The sequence below is a fragment of the Leguminivora glycinivorella genome, chromosome Z (genome assembly GCF_023078275.1).
Source record: "Leguminivora glycinivorella isolate SPB_JAAS2020 chromosome Z, LegGlyc_1.1, whole genome shotgun sequence".
Classification (NCBI taxonomy): domain Eukaryota; kingdom Metazoa; phylum Arthropoda; class Insecta; order Lepidoptera; family Tortricidae; genus Leguminivora; species Leguminivora glycinivorella.
In genome coordinates, this window is record NC_062998.1 from 46,927,530 (window position 1) to 46,950,909 (window position 23,380).

General features: G+C 37.1%; 1 protein-coding gene across 3 annotated transcripts in view; it reads left to right on the plus strand.

Moving 5' to 3' along the window:
* The window catches only part of LOC125240890 (protein NDRG3), a 112,330-nt gene that overhangs the window by 30,688 nt on the left and 58,262 nt on the right, over window positions 1–23,380 (plus strand). For all 3 annotated transcript variants that reach the window (XM_048149043.1, XM_048149045.1, XM_048149044.1), the window contains one exon: window positions 10,056–10,249. In XM_048149043.1, the coding sequence (XP_048005000.1) occupies window positions 10,056–10,249 (194 nt within the window). The remainder of the gene's footprint in view (window positions 1–10,055; window positions 10,250–23,380) is intronic.

A 23,380-nucleotide genomic window follows, 5' to 3' on the forward strand; every position in this document is an offset into this window, starting at 1 on the left:
GTTTTTGCTTAGCAATTATGCATGTTTGGCCGTGTCGGGTTCCGGGAGAGCAAGTTTATATTAATAACAGACGCTGGCCTCAGTTTTAATTTCTTGTCTGATTATAACACCTTTAATTAAAAGTCAGTGTTTTGTTACTAACATTAGTTTAAATTTAACTTCGCAATACAAACAGCTTCATAAAGTCATAAATGTAACTCTTTCTTACCAACTACTTTCTTTGAATTAGAAAATGCTGAAAAATAATTTTATTCTATTTTTCTTTGTTTCGTGAAAAGATCAAACATAAGCAGATAGTACTCATTATTATACTGTGTTAAGTAGTGCCAGTAGATACAGTTAACTCTATTTAATCAAGAAAAGAAGAATTCATGTCATGAGCCGTTTATTACCTATCGCTTCTTCCCTAGTGCAATAACAAATGTTTGACCATTTGCCTCGTGAAGAGCAAAAACACGCCGGGGAAGTGCAGTTTTGTAGACGTCGGTAAATAGCATCGTCGATCGGTTGCATGTTTGTGACGTCCCTGCGTCGGGCGCAGTGTCACCCCCTGCCGACTAGTGACGTCCGCAACTCATTGTGGAGGTTTATCTGCAAGTGCCTTTCTTGATCAGTGATAATATTGCTGTGAATACACGTAATAGGGATGACGACTACATAAAAAAATGGCATTCTGTTTAGTCCGTCAGTTAGATCGTCCAAAAATACTGGACACATATTTTTCGCTTTTTCTAATTAATGATAAAATACAAAGATATTAGAGCATTAAAGTTCCGGAGTGGGGGCGTCTGATGTCACTTCTAAGTAAAAATTGTACCTAGGCTTGACGTCATGCAAAACTTCAACGCACTGTACCGTCGTCACTTTTCGTTTACGAGAAAAAAGAAAAAATACGTGTCTAAAATTCTTTGATAATATAACTGACTAATTAGTTTTTTTTAGTCGCCTCGCCTATTGTTGTTAATTGACTTATTAGGTGTTCTTTATATCATGTTCTACTATGGTTAATCAATTAGTATACCCTATCCTTCGTATATATCATAAATATTACAACTCTTTTCAAGACAATACTACCTAGGTATGAGTATACCTATAATGATATTGGCGTTAAGGAGATTATATTCAATTATAGACTATCAAAGTTTCAAAGTATCTCACTGATTAAACAACATACATTGTGGACATGACACAATAGGATACATTTCAATGAACCCACACGTGTTTGCGTATCATTCATATGATTTATCTCTCCAAAGAAAGCAACCCCTTTTGCCCTCTTATGTGTACCAAGCCGATATATTATCGTCTGGATTATGATGGAGCGTTTCGACCTACTTGCAATGATAGCTAGAGCACACCTTGTTTGTCGCATATGTCTTTACCATTACCGTCTAGAAAGGAACTGTTGGAGACGTCGCGACGCGACCCCTCGCTATAATCGAATTAAAACGGACAAATAATTAAATTAACAACGGATAACGGAAACGTTGACTAAGCTCTATGGCTTACTTGTATATTTAAATTAGTATATTGAAACTCCCATATTTAATTATACGAGTTTCAATTATCAAGCGAAGTCCAATTAAAAACGAATCTTCATGACTGATTTAATTCGTTTGTAACATTAGGGATACTCTGTGTCCCTAGATGTAGTTTCTTAACACATTAACTTTCAGGATCATTCAAATAATTATAATCAACTTAAATTAAAATATTCAATAATGGCGGGCTAAGAAGAACACTTAACAATGTGGCAAATTTTCACCTCATTTTGCTCCGGGGAAAAGAAAGCTTCTCTGGCGTACGATAATAATTGTTTCCATTATTAATTCAAGTTTAGAACCGCTAGCTCACTGCGGTGCATTATGTGATTCGACTATAAATGGAAACTAAAATCATTTATTTTGTATCGAGTACTTTTTTAACTTTAAAATATCCTGTAGAGATGGTTGCATGATGGAAAAGGCGATACATGTCGCTCTTTCTATCAGTTGTAGCTAAAGAGATTGACAGGGTATTCTTATTCTGATTTGCATTCACTTAAATGAGAACAAGATACGCTACGTGGCGTTGTAATGTCGTAAAATGTCCTATCACATTACGCTATAATGTTTAAATGTCATTTTGTGCGTTTTAAGTTTGTAATTAGCTTCATATACAACATAAATACTGTTCTCTTCAACCTAGCAGGTAAGCATCATGGCCGTGCGATAAATGATAAAACAGGCCGTCCCTATCGCACTATTTGTAAGTGCGATAAAGACGGCTTGATGTGTTATCATTTATCGCACGACCCTGCTTGCCTGCCTGTTTTATATATACCATAATTGGAAGTTACATACTTAGCAGGTTCGCTCTAGCGATAAATCCCTGTGTATTTGTAAATGTATCAGTTTCACCCGTAGGCGACCTCGGTTTTGATGATAGTTTTATATTTCATCCGCAGGAATTTTCCGCGACCGGGTATTTTTTGCTGCACCCTAGTCGGGTAAATCCTCTATAATAACCTCCCTTGAGTTTTCATAAACCAGTATGCGAAAAAGATAGCTATGATTTTTCTCTGTTTTATTTATATTTGCTTTCTACTCGGTGTAGTAAAAATGTGACATTGTATTGGGTTGGTAAGAAAGTAATGAGCGAATCATAACCAATATTGTAATTTTTATTTAATTTATTATTTTAATCATTTATCAAAAATATAACGGCCTTCGTTATCTACTACTTGTCTCCATCGTTCTGGTAAAGAATGAATAGCATCGGCGAAGAAGTTCTTAGGTTTATGAGATCGTCCTCTTGTAGGCGCTCCTCGACGACGTCCTGCAGAAGCTGCACGGCGAAATATCGAGTCCTGCCGTGGATAGGCTTTGGAATTAGTTCTGACAGAGAAATATCGACGTAGGAACTAGAGGAATCATACCGGGATCTTGTTTGTACAAAATTTGTTTCTATGAGTTTTATGTCGCAAAAGTCTGTCTCTTCATCTTCAGTTTCTATTTCTGATTCCCTAAGAGCGAATTATGTTTCTCTGTCATTTAATCCTACAACAATAAAAGCAATATGTGTCAGTTTTTACAACCACCACAAACATTATTATTAAATTATGTAATTGTATAAACCGAGGTACTACTCATAGGACTTAATATTTTTACATCCCGTATTTCGTAAAATATAAGCAAAATCAATGAAATTATTACTTAACTCCGTAAAATAACTTATAAAAAAGAAGATAATTTAAAAATCAGTAAAAAATTACTCAAGATTACATGAATAAAATTGGATTTATTTTAGATTCTATAGGAAAAACTCAGCTATGTACTCAGCTATGTACTGTCGTAGATGGGCTTGATCATCGATCTTTTTTTCATTCAAGGCATTGCTTAGCGATCTGAACAATGCGTAATCCGTAGGTGCCAAGTCTGGAGAGTACGGTGGATGAGGTATCACTTTCCAACCTAGCTCCAATAGCTTTAGCCGAGTCACTTTTGCAATGTGTGGGCGAGCATTGTCGTGTAAGAAAAAAACTTTAGCATGCTGTGGACGATTCTGACAGATTTTTTGATTTAAATTTTCAAGCTGATTACAGTATACTGATGCGGTACCAGTCATTCCACTTGGTAGGAGTTCCCAGTGAATAATACCATGAATATCCCACCAAACGGACAGCATAACTTTTTTCGGGTGAGGCTCTGTTTTTGGTGCCTCTATTCCTTTTTCGTTTAGAGCTAGCCACTGACGTTTGCGTGTGTGATTTATATATAAGATCCATTTTTCATCTCCAGTGATAAGATGGTCCCACCAGTTGAATGTGCGGCGAAAAGACAGAAGTTGTATGCAGATATCGGCACGGCGGTTTAGTTGATGTCTATCAAGTTCGTGCGGTATCCAAACACTGTATTTGTAGTTTTTTCCCAACTCGTGTAAATGTGTTTCTATGGTGACATGAGAGCAGCCTAACTCGGTAGCAAGAGTACGACTCGTTAGCCTCGGATCTCCTTCAATTAAGGTTTTTAATTTGGCTACATCAATCTTCACCGGTCGACCAGACTTAGGTTGATCTGATAATGAAAAGTCGCCACTACGAAACCGCTGGAACCATCGTTTCGCCGTGGCCTCAGACACAACTTCAGGAGCAACATGCTGACATATATTACGCACTGCTTCGGCGGCTGAATGGCCAGACTGAAATTCATATAGTAAGCAATGCCTTACATGCACTTTTAATTCGTCCATTTTCTTTCTTATATTAGCTCGGCGACAGCTAGTGAATGACTGACGAGAAACTGTGTGACTCGCTCTTTATATACTTTCGACCATAGAAGATTCTAGAACTCTCTCAAAAATTTTATGTGGAATTCAATCGATCGCTCATTACTTTCTTACCAACCCAATAGAAACGTCTTTAGTGTAGGTCATTCAAGTATGCTTTGAATTTCCTCTGCACATTTCAGAATTTTCGTGTATTTTGTTAAAAAAACAGGTTTATTGTAGGTATTACATATAAGACGCAACTTGCCCAGAGCTTAGTCTTGCTCACGCAGAGCTTAGTGTTCCATCTAAGGTACAACGGGGCAAATCTCGACTGGGGGACAAATGTAACTGGTCCATTTTTCCATGTTTTACAATATTTACATTATTAAATAGAGTGTCCACCTTATATATTAGGCGTGTTCAGTGGATACATGTAGAACTCAACATCATAGTGTAATAATGGAAACAATGGATCAGTTACAATTGCACCCCAGTCGATGTTTGCCCCGCTGTACCTTAATTAAAAGTGGATTAATTTGTTTATAACATAATTTTCCTCTTACCTGATTGTATTATAAAATAAATATTATAGTTTTAATATGATACAGCTCACCACTAAGAAAACAGCTCTTATAAGCAGTAAAGATAAATCCTGTGTGAAGCATAAATATAAATATACACCAGGTTTTGACACCTTTATTGCGTCCTTTTATAGGTACGATAACTCCGAACATCACCTCAATAAAGTTCCACGTTAAAGCGTAATAATATATCGTAGGATTCATTCACTGTCGTTTCACTTGACAAATAGATTTACAGGGGAGTAGGTCGTTACCATGTTATCACCAGCCTGATGGGTCCCACGGCTGAGGAGTCCGCTTGTCAAGACTTCAAGACGGTTTAGACTAGACCAGACAGCAACCCTACTAGCATACTACGATAGTATTCTTTATTATACTGTGCTACTAGTTATGTAACTGTCGCAGGTATTGGTAGTTTTGGAAAAATCATGAATCAGTAGCTTAAAACCCATTCAGTGGGCTATACACATGTTTCACGACTGTACTCTACAGGCTCATGTCCACTTTCTCGTTTTTTCGAGTGTACACATGCGTGAAACGCTACGTAGATGGGTTTCAAACCGGAATTAAAATTCGCATTCCAATTAACGTTAGGGGTTTAGCGACGGACGATAAAGGCCGGCCCAGATTGGCAGCCTTTGGTGTTGGAGACCAATCACAGAGAACAGGTTTTAACATAATAGGGCTGCAGCGTTACGTAATCGCACGACGCACATACATTTTAAGTGAAGTATATTAATTTATAACGAATGTATTAATACACTACTAAATATATTTGTAACCTGTAATACATGAGGATAGAAAATGATATTACAGGAACATACCTACATTTTATGAGCACAATGTCAAATTCTGAAAGGATTTTGTTCTACACGTTGATAACCATGATTTGAAGGGCCTCTTCCACTAAAACAATTTCTTAAGACTTATATTGACCGGGATATAGACCGTGATTACCTTTTTTTTTATTTTTGTCGAGCTCCCGATATTTCGACGCAGTTGCATGCATCATGTTCACGGAAAACAAAAACAACATGAGCTCGACAAAAATCAAAAAGGTAATCACGGTCTATATCCCGGTCAATATAAGTCTAATGAAAATAACCGTGAATCATTCAAAACTCTTAATTTCTTAAGAATATAAAATCGACTTTATCTGCGTAAAATATATCGATAACTGACATCTGGTACTACACATTTACATCAACGACTTAAAAGTACCTAACCGTAGGGCTTCTAAATTTGTAATTTAACAGCCTAATCTTGTGATGACAACTAAAAATCTTTTTTTTTCTTACTATCATATGAAACGAGTAAAAAAAATCGGTTAACTTTCCTATTTAATCTTTTGATAAACTTTCGACGTACCTACTCTCGGTTCCGAGTCAATGTCACCCAACAAATACTTTCCCTTTAATGTTTCCTTAAAGAAATAACACTCGCCGAAAACCGCTTCAGCGGAACTAATTGACTCATTTTACTCTAGAAAATGGCTTTTTTAACAGATGTTGGAATCCTGCCATTACCTTAAGATTGCAGTTGAATTAACCTAACGAAACGTTTTGAGCTCGTTGCACCGAGTCAGAAGACATCGAAATGGAACGGACTTAGTCAACCTTCGACAAGGCAAATTAAGTGCCAATGCCGGGTGCGCCAAAGTTCATATAAAATTGTTATATAGATTATTGGTAGTCCGAAAATGTTTCTCATACAATTTTACATTATAACGATCATTACTTATAACAATTTTATGTTAATAACTATCGTAACTTCGAATGACTTATGTTCATAATGTCATTCATCATAAATACGTTTTATACTAATGTTTATGTTTATATACTTATTGATCATAACGATTGCGAGTAATATAATTTATCGTTATATTATTGTTAACAGAACAGACATCACATGTGACAGTCCAGTTAGGTGCGACGACGAGCGTAGCGAGGAGGAGGTGTTAGGTTAACCGTGAGCGAACCAGAAACGAATTTTTAATGTAAATTATGTCACTGTAAAAACTTCAAGCGTGCTTCTATAAATGGCACAAGTTTTTCATAGAACTTGCCCAAAACTTTTTAAATAATTTTATGATGAATGATTTTCTTAAACACAAAATTATGAATGTTATTAAATATTTGTATAGAATTTATGATTAAAAATTTTCGACTAAATGATTATTATGAACAGTGATAGTAGTACTATTGATAATAATGAAACAAAATTATGATAAGTAAAATTATGAGAAATGATCATTCGGAGCACAAATCGGTATAAACAATAATTTTATAACAAATAATTTTATATGAGCCAATATGGACTTGGACCCGCCAGTGCCACCTACTTATATTATAGTTTTATACTTATTTGTTGACCGAAGTGTTACTAGCTAGCGTCTTATAAAGGAACTCAAACGTCTCTTTTTAAGAAATAAATAATATGACATTCGCCTGTATCCAGCCAGTATTATTCGGTGTTTGTACGTTTGACTCGGTTTTCCTGCTGAGCTTCTAACCCGCTTATCGGCGTGCTTGGAGCGCTTAGACAAGCGCCTTTGAGCTGCTTCTAACGGACCATGATCGTGTAGTTTTCGGACTATGAGTAGGTAATGTGCAGTTGTGTTCGTGGCGGACTAGTTGGCAGTGAAAATTGCTGCTGCAAAATTGGAAAAAAATAGAAAAGTTACTACTTACCTCGTCATATACCCGATATGATTTTTACGGGAAATATTCTATTTTTGCAAGTTATGAATAAAACGTACGTATAAGCTAATAATAGGTATACCTACTTAATGAGAATTTTTTTTTACTTAAATCAAAAAACAGGAAAATCTATCATATCTACAAATTGTTTGGTTTAAATTTCAATGGCTCAAACTGAATGTGGTGGGCAGGACGAGGATAGACCATTTATAAATTATTCGCATATTTCATAGACAGCTTTCACAATATTTTCTTATTTAAGACTCCTTTTGCCTTTTCTAATTAAATAGCCCATAATTTCTTCTGCTTAGATCCATAATGTTAATGAAAGCTTGCCCTTTCCAAGATAATCTCCACTTCGGAAATTCAATTACTATAATTAATGTGAATTAAATATTCAATCTTTTGCTTCTAGCTCGAAAGCGCAATGAGGTTAATTGAGTATTATGACTCATTTTTCTCTGAGACTACAATATTTCTAAGTAGACAGCAATGCAGTTCAGATTTTTTTAGTGCCTTTAGAGAAAGTTTATTAACGATATATTGTATAACACGTTTAAACAAAATACTTAGGCACCACTCTTTGCAAATTTATAATCTTGGAACTTGTATTTCACACATTAACTTCTTCGCCCCTTTCGGTTGCAACTAATATTGAAACTATATTTAAAAAAAACCTTATAGAAATGCAAACAAACACGGCATCTCCTAAAGGTTTTACCAGCGTCATTAGTTCAGGATCTCTGTATCTGATTGTGAAGATCGGAAGTCGGGTCCTTTTAGTGACGTGATATCGCTTTTAGGCGCCGGTTCTTTACTTGCATGCGGCCCTCCCGCTGAAGTAGTTCTAAGTTTCATCGAGATTTCATTATATCTTATCTTTCTAGGATTTAAGTTACACGTGTCAGCCTCTATTTAATGTTACTTTAAGTATAAGGTAATGTTTGAAATCTCGGCTAGTTGATTTAGCAAAAATGATTCGATGAGCAATTTTTTATTCACTTTCTTGGGAAAGTACATTTAATATTGACTCACACTTATCAATAATTAACTACGCGGCTAGAACATTAAGTAATATCAGCTTATTATTAAGTCACTATTCAGTCGTACCAAGCGGCATCACTTAAAATAACGTAGGAACATACTGCGCCTACATACTTCTCCTACTAGTTTTGTAGCTTACAAATATGCGTTTATATATATATATATATATATATATATATATATATATATATATATATTATGAGCCTATTGTGTCCCACTGCTGGGCAAAGGCCAACTGACCAGTAAATAAATAAATGAAATATGCGTTTAGTAATTTAAAATACGAAGTCGTTTTGTTTGTCCTTTCTCCGTAAACACAGTGAAACTACAAATGAATAGTTTAGTTTGACAAGGTCTCAGTTGTATGTAGCTTTATTTAAAATGTGAAGTATTTTTGCTCGCGCTATATTAAAAAGACATCGTCCTCCGGATTTGTTTCTCGACCCTTCATGGGACGTCTTTTGTTGCTTACCTGTTGAAGATATTTTGTAAAATTGAGTGGCAAAATACTCTTAATTCATCAACCTATTGTCTATATTTGTTAGGGTATTTTGTCTGTTGAGCCCCCCCCCCCCCCCCTTCAAAAATCACAACAGTACAACTTTATAAAGACTTTCTAGGAAAATTATTTTGAACTTGATAGGTTCAGTAGTTTTTGAGAAAAATACGGAAAACTACGGAACCCTACACTGAGCGTGGCCCGACACGCTCTTGGCCGGTTTTTTTTAAGCTGTTTTTGTTTGTCTATTATTTCAGTAACGCTGTAGGGTTTTAAAAATTCTTTGATTGAAAGCGATTGAACGACGACCCTTTACTTTATATACGGTATAAATATGTATAACGTAAGATCCCATCAAAACATTCTCATGTAAAATGTTGCCAAGACGATGCCATAAGGCTGGCCTCACAAAAAGTTCATGTAGAGCCAAGCTTCTAACTCTACAAACCCCAACTTCACAAACTCTACAAACACCACTTCGGTCTCATCCCATAGGCTCTCATTTGGATGTTTATACTTATACTTACATGTACCTAAATATTTTGAGTATTACCAGCTTATTTTCGTACAATTTAATCGTATCGTATCGTACAAATTATGCGCCCACCTGCGTAACGCAGATAATATTTTACGGAAATCTCAATTTAAAAAAATGTGATGAGCTTATTCATATCAAAGTCAGACATGGGTTGAGTTCATGCTCCTCAGAGTAGAAGTAGTAGGTAAAGTAATGCTAGACTTTGAGTATGTGCTAGGTTGTTCTTAGTAAACTTATCTACTGGATCTCTCAAACCCCACAAAAAAAACTCACTTAACCCGTAGCTCGTGTGTGTTGTGTGTTGCTATAAGATAATTAAAATTCCAGAAAAATGTAATGCTCAGATTCTCAAAATAACCTTCTCAAAGGTTATTTATTACATTAATCTACTACGTTATATGACAATCTTACATCTAAGGACGACACTAACGTCTCTATCCCCGCAGCGTGGCGCCGCTGGACAGCATGGACGACATCGAGCTGAAGAACATCCAGCTGCAGTTCCCGACCGCCCGCTGCTTCGGCGACGCGGGCTGCACCGAGGTCCGCGTGCGCACCGACCGCGGGGACATACTCGTCGCCGTGCAGGGCGACCGCAGCAAGCCCGCCATCTTCACGTACCACGACCTTGGCCTAAACTGTAAGTATTCTCGTTACCTGCTATTGGCTATGTGCGTGAAGGTGTCGCGCTGATTGTGACAATTCCCGTCTGCTGCTTCGGCGACGCGGGCTGCACAGACTCGAGGTCTGCGTGCGCTGCGGCCGTGGGGACATCCTAGTAGCTGTGCAGGGCGCCCGCGCAAGCCCGCTATCTTCACTTACCACGACCTCGGCCTAAACTGTAAGTATTCTCATTACCTATTGACTATGTGCGTAAAGGAGTCGTGCTAATGCTGATTGGCAGTCCCGATATTGTCAGTTCCCGCCCACCCGATGCTTTGGCAACTGCACCGATCTCCGCGTGCGCACCCACTGATTGTCGTGTCAACTGTCAATAACATTCCACGTGCTATACCTTACGTATCCAACGTATTGCCGTTTGAAAGTGTGAATTGCGTTCGTATGAAGCAGAGGCCGTCCACTAAAATTATAAACCATTTAAAACAAACGAACTTTAACACGCACTACCACTAGATGTGACTACAAATTATAATATGTACCTACATTAATTAAAGTTTTTAGCAATAGTTCCTTCATTATACGTTTTTATTAGGGTTCCGTAGTCAACTAGAAACCCTTATAGTTTCGCCATGTCTGTCTGTCCGTCCGTCCGTCTGTCCGTCTGCGGATAATCTCAGTAACCATAAGCACTAGAAAGCTGAAATTTGGTACCAATATATATAAGGTCGGCAACGCATAGGTGACTCCCCTGATGTTGCTTATGTCCATGGGCGGCGATGACTGCTTTCCATCAGGCGGCTCGTCTGCTCGTTTGCTGCCTATTTCATAAAAAAAAAAAAAAAAATCAATCACGCCAACAAAGTGCAAAAATAAAAAATGGAAAAAAATGTTTTATTAGGGTACCCCCCCTACATGTAAAGTGGGGGCTGATATTTTTTTTCATTCCAACCCCAACGTGTGATATATTGTTGGATAGGTATTTAAAAATGAATGAGGGTTTACTCAGATTGTTTTTTGATAATATTAATATTTTCGGAAATAATCGCTCCTAAAGGAAGAAAAAGTGCGTCCCCCCCCCCTAACTTTTGAACCATATGTTTAAAAAATATGAAAAAAATCACAAAAGTAGAAATTTATAAAGACTTTCTAGGAAAAGTATTTTGAACTTGATAGGTTCAGTAGTTTTTGAGAAAAATACGGAAAACTACGGAACCCTACACTGAGCGTGGCCCGACACGCTCTTGGCCGGTTTTTAATATACAACGTTTGTACGGCTATTAAAAACAGCGGTTTTAATTAAAATTCCAGCAAATATTTGCCACAACGGCACGCTGATGAATTTGAGATATTTACTGGCACTCGGGGCGTTCGTCCTGGGCTACATTTCGGGCCGCCTGTTGTACTGGCGTATTGACACCTTACTGGAATGTGACGCATTTCGACCCTCCCTATACAGACGCTATTGACTTTTGACGCTACATCTAGACTGTACAAGTGTACAGACTCCAATACTATTTAACTGCCATTTAATTTTCAAAATAATTTAATGAAAAAGTACAACATTTTTACACACCAATGAAAACCAAATTAAATCTAAATATACACCAAGGCAGATACAACTGCAAAAATGTGATAGCATCCGAATCGATAAGAAATTCCGAGTCACAAAGTCGTCTATATTATTGGTCCATGCTGTCAACATTGTGAGACGCGACGTCCAGGGAAATCCGATTCCATGTACGTACATGATTAAATCGAGATGTTATATAACGTACCCTCTGAGTGGTACTCGTGGGATATACGGTTCACATCAATACATGGGGAGTCTGTGGCTAACAGTAAACTTAGATAGAGAATATTAAAGGGTAAAAGTAAATTTGATGTTTGAAAGTTCGTAAACGAAGTTTGACGTGTGAAGTTCGTGAAATGATGAAGTTACAAAGAATTTATATAATTTATTATGTTATGTAAAAAATGTACAAAACTGAAATAAATTTCTATATCATTATTTATTTAGTCGTAAAGTGCGCATAATTATGGCATCGGTTTGGCATGCCGATTCCGAACGGGTCTCGGGATCGAACCCTGAACCTACCTGTGGGAACGCATTCTAAGTGACCGCAAGTAATGATATCTCCTTCTTAGTGGCCGACTGAGATTTATAACTTTTAATAAATTAATGTGCTTATTAATTAATTAGTCTTTATTTGAAGATATCACAAAACGCGGGGCAAATCTCCACTGGGGGGCAAATGTAACGGGTCCATTTTTACCATGTTTTACAAAGTTTGCATTATTAAATGGAGTGTCCAACGGTTATACGAGTAATATGGTAGGGCGTGTTCAGTGGATACATGTAGAACTCAACATCATAGTGTAATAACGGAAAAAATGGATTAGTTACAATTGTCCCGCAGTCGAGATTTGCCCCGCTATACCTTATACCAAACAGCCACCCTGGTACCAAATACTAGTACTTACGTTCCATTTAAACAAGTCTAATTTGCGTCAAGAAATCGAATTAATGACATATAAATCCTACGAGTCGATTTTCAATTGTAAAATTGCTATTTTGTGGAAATCTGCAGGGGCAGATGGAAAATAGAGGTAACATTTTCAATACTCGGAAAATATGTATAAATATTTGTCTGCATAGGTTTGTGCATTACTTTTATTTAAAACTGCAAAATGCTTAATTTTCGAAACATATTATAGGTACTTGAATATTAAATTATCGCGCAAAAAGCTTTATAATAGGAACTATATTCATATTATTCATATGTTATTAATTTTTTCGAGCTTAACTATTTACTGGAAAACTCATAAAGGGATTATTCGGATTATGCCTCCCAGAATCCATAAGGAGATGTGGTGCATTAGAACTGATGCTTTACAATAACAGATGAAGAAGTTATCCTGGCTCCAGTATGTCGGACTCGGACATGAGTTTCCCACTAAATAATGCAACGAACTAGAATAAGCTATACATGTAATGTAGGTAAACGTCCACATGTCGGTCGGTATTGTAAGCAGCTGTTACATAATAATTGTTTCCCGGGCATTAACTATGTATCACTTACTTTACGTTTACGGATTCTTTATCCGAAACCTTGGAACTAAAAAGCATCTAGCGAATTGATAGTAATCCGATTAATGGACTCGTCCCGTCCCGACCGAAAAAGAAGGTTTCTACGCTAATTGAACCACTTTATACGAGATAGCTTAAAAGATAGTGTTTATAGGTATATTAGGTATATCGTTGGATGTACTTACAGGATTTGCTAAAAGGGCACCTGTTGGCTGTTGGTCAAACAATCTACTAGCGTTTTTCCTAATTGTTGAGTAGCGTCGCTCTGTTTATCCGTTTTCTTAGTCGATTAAAACTCGACACATACTACATATATGTATATATACATTTTACATAGTAAAGGGGTAGGCAGAGCACATTAAAACTACTTAAGTTTCAGTGCCACTCTTGGCAAACAAGGGGTTGAAATAAAATGAAATTGTGACATTGCAGTGACAGGTTGCCGGCCTCACGCCTACGCCACTATTTAACCCATATCCCACAGTCGAATTTTACGACACCCACGGGAAGAAAGGGGGTGATGAAATTCTTAACCCGTCACCACACAGGGTACACACACACACTACTGTACGCAACACATACTACTCTATAAATTATAATATTAAAATTATGTAATTTGTTTCGCCAAAATAGGTACTTTTTTTATGAGATGAGAGGCAAACGGGCCATCAGGTGACCTGTTTACCTGATGGAAAGCGCTCACCGACGTCCATGAACACTCGAAACACCAGAAGGGCTAAGTGCACATTGCACAAATACTGTGCTCGTTTTGTTGACTTTTCTATGTTGAATCTTATCGAGTCCAACGACTGTCGCTACCATTAATATTTGATGCGTAACATAACATCATTGACCGTATGTCAACCTATATAACTTACTTTTCTCTATACTTACTACTTATTTAACTTTTTTATATTAAACTACCGGTCTGGCTCAGTTGGTAGTGTTCCTGCCTGCTGATTCGCGGTCCTGGGTTCGAATCCCGGTAAGGGCATTTATTTGTGTGATGAGCACAGATATTTGTTCCTGAGTCATGGACGTTTTCTATGTATGTATAAGTATTTGTATATTATATATATCGTTGTCTGAGTACCCACAATACAAGCCTTCTTGAGCTTACCGTGGGGTTCAATCAATCTATCAAACAATCAAACAAATCTATCTATCAATCTAATATGTAGGATACGCTTAGAATATATTCTTAGGCTAGAAACTTGGGTGAAATGTACTAAGTATTAAATACTCGTCCCGTGTTTCGTAAACAAAATATGTATTAATTCTTTATGAAATGTTTGATAAACCAAGAAATGAAAATGGAGCCTGAGTGGTTGAACTTGTAAGATTTATTAATTAAATTAAGCGGCGGCAGCATACGGCTGCCGAGTTGACAAGAGCCGCGTATTATGATGAGAAAAGTTGATCGCTTAATACATACCGGTCCCGAAATTTTGGGAAACCTTTCGGTACGGCCCATTGGTCACGCCCAAGGTTCTTACAAAGTGTGTCGACTATAGGTACATATATAAAGAAAATAACACGTAGGTGGCATGTAGGAAATAAAAACGTGTTAATTTTACTAGCAACCCAGCTCGGCTTCGTATGGGTAGTTTAGTCCTTTAAGACATCCACAAAACATTTACAAAAAGTTTATGTATCATATAAACAATAAAAGGTGACATTAAAATCCATTCAGACATCCAGTTTTCCCTTCTTTTCTCAGGTCTGCTCCGTGTCGGGTCCGTCTTCACCTACAAGTGGAATTTAGGGTCCCTCTTCCTGTATCTTCGACGAAAAATTGCCCATAACGAGCAGCATTTCTTCCCCAGGTATGGAACCTTCATTATGACTTACATTTTCCTTTTGGCACGAACGTAACTTTTCCTGTCTTTGATATATTTTAAAGATATCATTGATGTATATATACATACATATCGTCACTACTTTTAAAAAATGTCGTATCTCATGCTGTTCCTCAAAGTTAAAACGCAGTAAGTCTATATGCATTCCATACATACTTACTACAATTTTCTTTTCATTGAAAGACGAAGATACTAGTTTTTTTTAAAGTAGTGACGATATGTATTTATTATTATTCAGAGCCTACTGTGTCCCACTGCTGGGCAAAGGCCTCCCCCCTCTTTTTCCAATCTTCTCTGTCTAGTGCTATTTCTGGCCATCCAATCAAAAATGAGTCGAGGTTATCCCGCCATCGCCGGTGTGGTCTGCCGGATCCCCGGTTTGATTCGTGGGGCTCCCACTCCGTGGTTATCTTGGCCCACAAGTCGTCCGGCATTCGGCATACATGGCCAGCCCAGTCCCACTTCAACTTAGCCGCTTTCCGAGCTACGTCTATTATTTGAGTCTTAGAGCGCAGCGTGATGTTCCGGATCCTATCCCTTAATTTCACACCTAATATGCTGCGCTCCATAGCTCTCTGGCAAACCCCAAGTTTGGACTTCTGAGCTTTCGTCAAAGACCAGGTTTGAGCACCGTAGGTGAGAACTGGAAGTACGCACATGTCCATGAGCCTACGTTTGAGTAACAGAGGTAGGTCTCCTTTCATTAGGTGTTTCATTGACCAATAGCTCTTCCAGGCGTTTTCAGTGCGTCTTTGAACTTCTTTGTCTTGTCGCGCCTGGAAAGAGACTATTTGGCCTAAGTAAAGGTATTCATGGACATATGCGATGTGTTCTCCTTTTATCTCAATCCTACGATTTGTGCTGTTTAGTCATGACCTTAGTCTTTGACATATTCATCTTCAGTCCAATCTCGAGGCTTGCGTTGCTAAAGTCTTCTAGCATGTGACGTAACTCGGATGAAGTTGAGGAAAACAAGACTATATCGTCAGCAAACCGGAGGTTGGTTAGCCTCCTTTCGCCGACAGATAAGCCCTTCTCCTCCCAACGCGGCATAAGTTTTTGGAAAACGTGCTCTAAAGTGCTGGTGAAAAGCTTCGGCGATAGCGGATCTCCCTGTTTAACTCCTCTTTGTATATCGAAAGGCGGGCCAGAAGACTGGAGCTTAATAGCGGCGGTACTATTTGAATAAATGGTTTCCAGAAGTTTTATATAATTTGGAGCTATTTTTTGTTGTCTTAGGGCTTTAAATATGGAATGGTGCGATATACTGTCAAATGCTTTCGAAAAATCGACAAAGGCGAGGTAAAGGGGGAGTTTGTGCTCTGTGCATTTCTCGATCACTTGATTTAGTGCATGCAGATGGTCAGTGGTAGACAAGCCAGGCCGGAATCCAGCTTGTTCGGGTGGTTGGTGGCGATCAAGCTGTCCTGCGATGCGGTTTTCTATGATTTTAATAAAAGTTTTAGTGTGTGTGTGGATTGAGTGAGCACCTTCCGAAAATAAAAAAAATATGCTAATCATTTAGTAAAAGTTCTAAAACAATTGTAAAACGAATCTCTGAATTTCTAAAAAGATAAATCAAAAGATACAGCCATTATCATGTGCTCACTCAGTTCTCACAAACTACCAACGAAAACAGTGAATATATTCATTTAACATATAATATTTATATACTAACATTTAGTAAAAAATAGGCCAACCTACCTCTATAAATATTAGATCACCTAGTGACGTATTAAATTTTTTACAAATAGTTTCTTATGCTCACTCAATCCTCACACTTTTGAAAAGCCGAATTTTGATGAAAAACATAAGATTTAGACCGCTATTATATGTGTATAGTTTAGTAAAAGTGAAATGGGTTAACAAAACAAAAAAAAAAATATAAGGACATAGGATCAAAAGCTCGGGCATTTGTAAAATACAAAACGAACCACTAACGTGTCAGGTTTTTTTATAATAAATTTTTGTAAGTGCTCACTCAGTCCACACGTTTTGAGAAAGTTAAAAATGTAAATATCTTACGATTTGTAGCACCTAAGACACTCGATAGTACTTCAACATTTAGTAAAATTTTTACTAAATATCCACCATCTAATATTTTATATTCGTTGTCTGGTTTTAAAGATATTCAGACATAACTTTTCTCATACAAATGTATCAAGTAGGGTGACCACACTATGTCGGCTCCTGATTTTCCCCACCTTCCCATTGTCATATTGAGATTGGGGAGTTTCGTTCTTGTTCTATCCCCGCCGTGTGGAAGCGAGTATTTGTGGCTATCATTATACACCTACGTTTTTTGCGAAGAATCGGTATCCAGCGTATTCCTGTGCCCATATTTTATATATTGATTTATTCCTTAAATTATATATTTTATTCCGATATTTTATTCCTTAAATTAGCCTCAGAAATGCGTGGTAGTTCCTCATAAGCACTAAGCACTAATGTATTTGTAAGTGAGTTTATTGTGGTTGATTAGTAATCAACCACACTATGACACCAACACCACACAGCAGTTTGTCAAGAAAAGGTACCTACTTGACTGAATTTAAGTCAGTAATTCAAAACAACACACAATTTTTATATTGTTTCAATATAGACAGCAGCCTGTATTTTTCGTTTGACTTTTCTGTATAAAAAGCCTTTTAATTCCACACAAAAAAATAACAATTATTAAAAATTTTAAGAAAAATATGTCTACAATTAGCTTACACATCTAATGGTTCTATTTATATTTTGACTAACATTTAATAACTAATTGTACAATATTTCGCTATGATTATTATATTATTGGTGGACCTCTTTGCGAGTAAAGGCCTGACTTTTCTGTATGCGACGGAAATGTAATAACATGTTGAGTTAATAAACATGTATTTGTTGTCCGAAAGTTTGCGTTTTCTCTTCTCGCACAACGACGTTCGGTGTTGCAAAGTACTTATAACAATTGCCAATACAAAGCTGCCGAATTCACCTTTAATACAATCGAAGTTAAGCTCTCACTTTTGTATAATTTTAATGACACATACAATCACGCCTGCATCCCATAAAGGGGTAGGCAGAGCACATGAACTACTAAAGTTTCAGTGCCACTCTTGGCAAAAAGGGGTTGATAGAAATCAAAATTGTGCCATTGCAGTGACAGGTTGCCAGCCTCTCGCCTACGCCACAATTTAACCCATATCCCACAGTCGACTTCTACGACACCCACGGGAAGAAAGGGGGTGGTGAAATTCTTAACCCGTCACCACACAGGGTACACACACACACTACTGTACGCAACACATACTACTCTATAAATTATAATATTAAAATTATGTAATTTGTTTCGCCAAAATAGGTACTTTTTTTATGAGATGAGAGGCAAACGGGCCATCAGGTGACCTGTTTACCTGATGGAAAGCGCTCACCGACGTCCATGAACACTCGAAACACCAGAAGGGCTAAGTGCACATTGCACAAATACTGTGCTCGTTTTGTTGACTTTTCTATTTTGAATCTTATCGAGAATAACATGAAACTTGGTGTAAACATTACGAGTAAAGTACTGAAAAAGGTCAGATTTTTATTCAATAACTTTAAACAAACAACAAGTAAAACTCGTTTTCGTCATTTTAAATTATAATATAATTTAAATAAAACCACTGTTTCTAAATAATAATTATGTAGGTACCTACTCTGAAATAACGTCCGTCTTGATTGAATAAATAAACTAAGATATGCACTCCCGCATGTTGTTCGAGGACGTTTTAAGACAGTCTGACACGTGTAATATGGAGTGAATTATTAAGTCTGTGTAGTTCGCAGGCAGTAGTAGCAATAAGTCCACTAAAAGGATGGCTGGTAAACCGCTCCCATCCTAATGCGTCCTCCTGCTCATGAATAGAATGTTAATATTTTCGCGGGTACAGGTGTATTACTAGTATGACTGACCGTCTTTAAGCCAAGATGATTTATTTAACAACACTTATATGCGCAACTATGGGAACAAATCAAATTATTTTAACAAATATATAATATATTTTTTCTTTAATATATGACATCTTATTTCGATTTTTAATTTATATATAGTAGTGTGACTACATAAAAAACACAAATCAGAATATTTGTTAAAATAATTTGATTTGTTCCCATAGTTGCGTATAGATGGCAGCACCAGTCTCTCTAGCTATATCGCAAACCTGTAAAGGTTTCGTATAGGAGGTGCAAGCACCTACTGCTTGCCCTTAGAGTTGGTCAAAGACGCCTAGTCTTACAAAGATAACATATAGAAGAGAAATTTCGACGGCTTCCGCTGTGGCGAGGTGGCCTAGGGGTGATGGCGTTTGGCCCGGATTGCTAAAAGACGCCGGTTCGAATCCGGCCTTCACCACTGGTGGTGCTCGTCATTTTTTCTTTAATATATGACATCTTATTTCGATTTTTAACACTTATATGATTAGTTCTCTGGAGATAAAGAGGGACCCATGGTTTCATTCATTATGTTTTAGAATTATACTTAGAAACCCTAAAACATAATGCGGAACTTTGAGCATTCATCGCAGTAAGGTACAGCGGGGCAAATCTCGACTGGGGGGCAAATGTAACTGGTCAATTTTATCCATTTTTAGGGTTCCGTAGTCAACTAGGAACCCTTATAGTTTCGCCATGTCTGTCTGTCCGTCCGTCCGTCCGTCCGTCCGCGGATAATCTCAGTAACCGTAAGCACTAGAAAGCTGAAATTTGGTACCAATATGTATATCAATCACGCCAACAAAGTGCAAAAATAAAAAGTGGAAAAAAATGTTTTATTAGGGTACCCCCCCCTACATGTAAAGTGGGGACTGATATTTTTTTCATTCCAACCCCAACGTGTGATACATTGTTGGATAGGTATTTAAAAATGAATACGGGTTTACTAAAATCGTTTTTTGATAATATTAATATTTTCGGAAATAATCACTCCTAAAGGAAAAAAAAGTGCGTCCCCCCCCCCCCCTCTAACTTTTGAACCATATGTTTAAAAAATATGAAAAAAATCACAAAAGTAGAACTTCATAAAGACTTTCTAGGAAAATTGTTTTGAACTTGATCGGTTCAGTAGTTTTTGAGAAAAATACGAAAAACTACGGAACCCTACACTGAGCGTGGCCCGACACGCTCTTGGCCGGTTTTACAATGTTTGCATTATTAAATAGAGTGTCCACCGGTTATATATGATAGGCGTGTTTAGTGGATACATGTAGAACTCAACATCATAGTGTAATAATGGAAAAAATGGATCAGTTACAATTGTCCCCCAGTCGAGATTCGCCCCGCTGTATCTTAAATAGTTTATACGTAAATTTTCTCCGTTTCAATAAAAAGGCTCGCTCTTCAAGCTTCCAAACCGTAATTACAAATGGACACGAATAGCAATCTAAATAGAGGCAGATGAATAGAAAATGTTCTACATGCATTCCCAAAGTAGATACTTATCATAAGTTTAAGTTTACTACTTAAATATGCAGGCAGACTAAATGGCTATCTAAAAGAGAAGTCATTCTGACAGTTAACTAAAGTTCCATGTTGCTGACTTTGAGACTTATTGTAGGCGCCCTGTCCAGGAACCTTACTATTATTAGACGAAACACGGCACGGGGCTGAAATATATTTACTAGTTTGTATTTCTTGACCTCTGCAGCGAAGCGAGCCCATATAAAACGAGAACCGATGTTTACAACTGGAGAATATATTGCAGTTACTGTAAATACAGTGTGCAATTGAGTAGGTCAGCAACAACACACAATACCAGCTTCTAAAGTACCTTGTATTTGAAATAAGTATGAATATTGAGTATTGGTGAGTTTCGTGAAGGATTGGCGCAGATCGTCATGAACGTAGTCTTACGGAAAGTCAAACATCAATGATAAGCTGCTAGAACTACGGTCCTATCATTTTGTGCTACAACCACTAAGAAACTAATTTGACTCTATAAGACGTAACTTGGAAAAGTCTACAAATTGAGAGCAGCACCGTCAGTGCACTTGGCAAATACTTCTACAACGTAACAAAAATTAGGTGTCAGATAATTTTCACGTCTTCTCAATAAGGGATCAAAAAAATCCGGCTAGAATAAATGGAAGACCAATTCCGATACAATGTGGATGAAAATTATAACTTTTATATTTCACATTTTTTTAATGAGAATATAATCGATTCCATTACTGTTCAGTATCTAATCACAACAATGAGGTTATAAAACACAATAATGGTTCTATTCTAAGTCAGATCAAAGTAAGTACTCACTTTTGGCATTTAAAGTTATTTAAACTATTGCTCTAACTATTTCCAGCGTAGAGCAATCACTTTTGAACTAATCTAATCTAAACTTACAAGTACTTAAACCACAACGTTAGATATTAACTATACTTATTGAGTAAGATGTCCTACAGAGATCTAAACTGATGAAATTTTAAAATCTTTATTTATACTGAGAAGTAAAAACCGGCCAAGAGCGTGTCGGGCGACGCTCCGTGTACGATTCCATAGTTTCCCGTATTTTTCAAAAACTGTTCAACCTACAAAGTTCAAAAAGATTTTCCTAGAAAGTCTTTATAAAGGTCTACTTTTGTGATTTTTTTCATATTTTTAAAACTTATATTTCAAAAGTTAGAGGGGGCGGACACATTTTTTTATACTTTGGAAGCGACTATTTCCAAAAATATTAACAATATCAAAAAATCATTTTCGTAAACCCCTATTCATTTTTAAATACCTATCCAACAATACACCTAGATATCACACGAAATGAAAAAAAATCACTCCCCACTTTACGTGTAAGGGGTGGGTACCCAAATAAAACATTTTCTTACACTTTTTATTTTACCACTTTGTCGGCGTGATTAATATACGAGTACTTATACATATTGGTACTTTTCAGCTTTCTAGTGCTAACGGTCACTAAGATTAAGATTATCCGCGGACGGACGGACAGACAGACATGGCGAAACTACAAGGGTTGTTAGTTGACTACGGAACCCTAAAAATGGAAGTTCTTAGTCATGAAAAATTATCTTTATGGTACGGAACCCTAAAAAGGCCACAGAAGTTAGAAATCTCAGCCGGGACTGAAACTTTTGCTTTTTTCTTTTATTTTAACTATACTCGAAAGCTTGAAACGAAAACCCAGTGCAGTAAATAAGGACGTTATAATAAGAACATCAAGAACCTTTCGCTTATACCACAAAATGTACCTAAATACAAAATAGTAATCTTCCGATTACATATTTAGAATCCAAGCCCCTTATTATTATAGCGGTTATCCCTTCGTCATGCCTCTCAAAGTAGATTTTATAAAGGACTGTACGTAAATAAGGACTTCCGTTACATCCGCTAGTCTAAAACCGCATCAGTGTCGCAATATAAGCGTTATTTCTATCAAAACATTCTTGTTGTACTCTTTACATTGCTCTTTTCATTCGATCAGCCGAGACAAGACGAGGCTCGAGCGCGCTACTCATCGCGTTCCCAGTTTAATATGTGTCCCCAGTGTAATATGGGTGGCACTGCCTCTATAAGGGGTTTAATAATATCCGCGGGTTTTTATTTTAGGTTTGGTGATTCGGCATAGAATGAGCCTCGGTCGTAAATCGAGGCGTTCAGGTAAAACAACATCTTGTTTGGGTTGATTTAGATGTATGCCCTTCGACACAAAAGGTTTTGCCAATATTTTTTATAGTATCCATGAAACAGCGTAAATATCTGTCTGTTTTATGTGCGTCAGAAGTAAGTACAGTTTGTAGTCACTCCCTAAAATACAGGTGTAGTGTTACTTATGTTACATTACCTTTTCGATTTAATTACCAACCGCCGTCAAATATATTATCTACGTACGAGACATGTATGTTACATGCACACAGCATGTACACCATAAACACCAGGGTACGGATACGGATGGCTGGTTGTATCAACCAAAATAAACGGGCCGGATAGGCGGCTGCCGTTTGACGTGGGCATCGGTCCTTTAAAAGACTGTCATACCTACTTCACAATATGATTTTTGTCCCATGTCCATGACAATATATTTAACATTACTTCTTGTACATGTATCCTGCGCGTAGGTAAATTACTTCTTTTGTAACGTGGACGTAAAATAGAAAGTTGCCGATGCTCGAATAAGCTTACACTAAAATAATATATCTAGATCAACTTTCAACTGTGCTATACATCCTATAGCAAATGT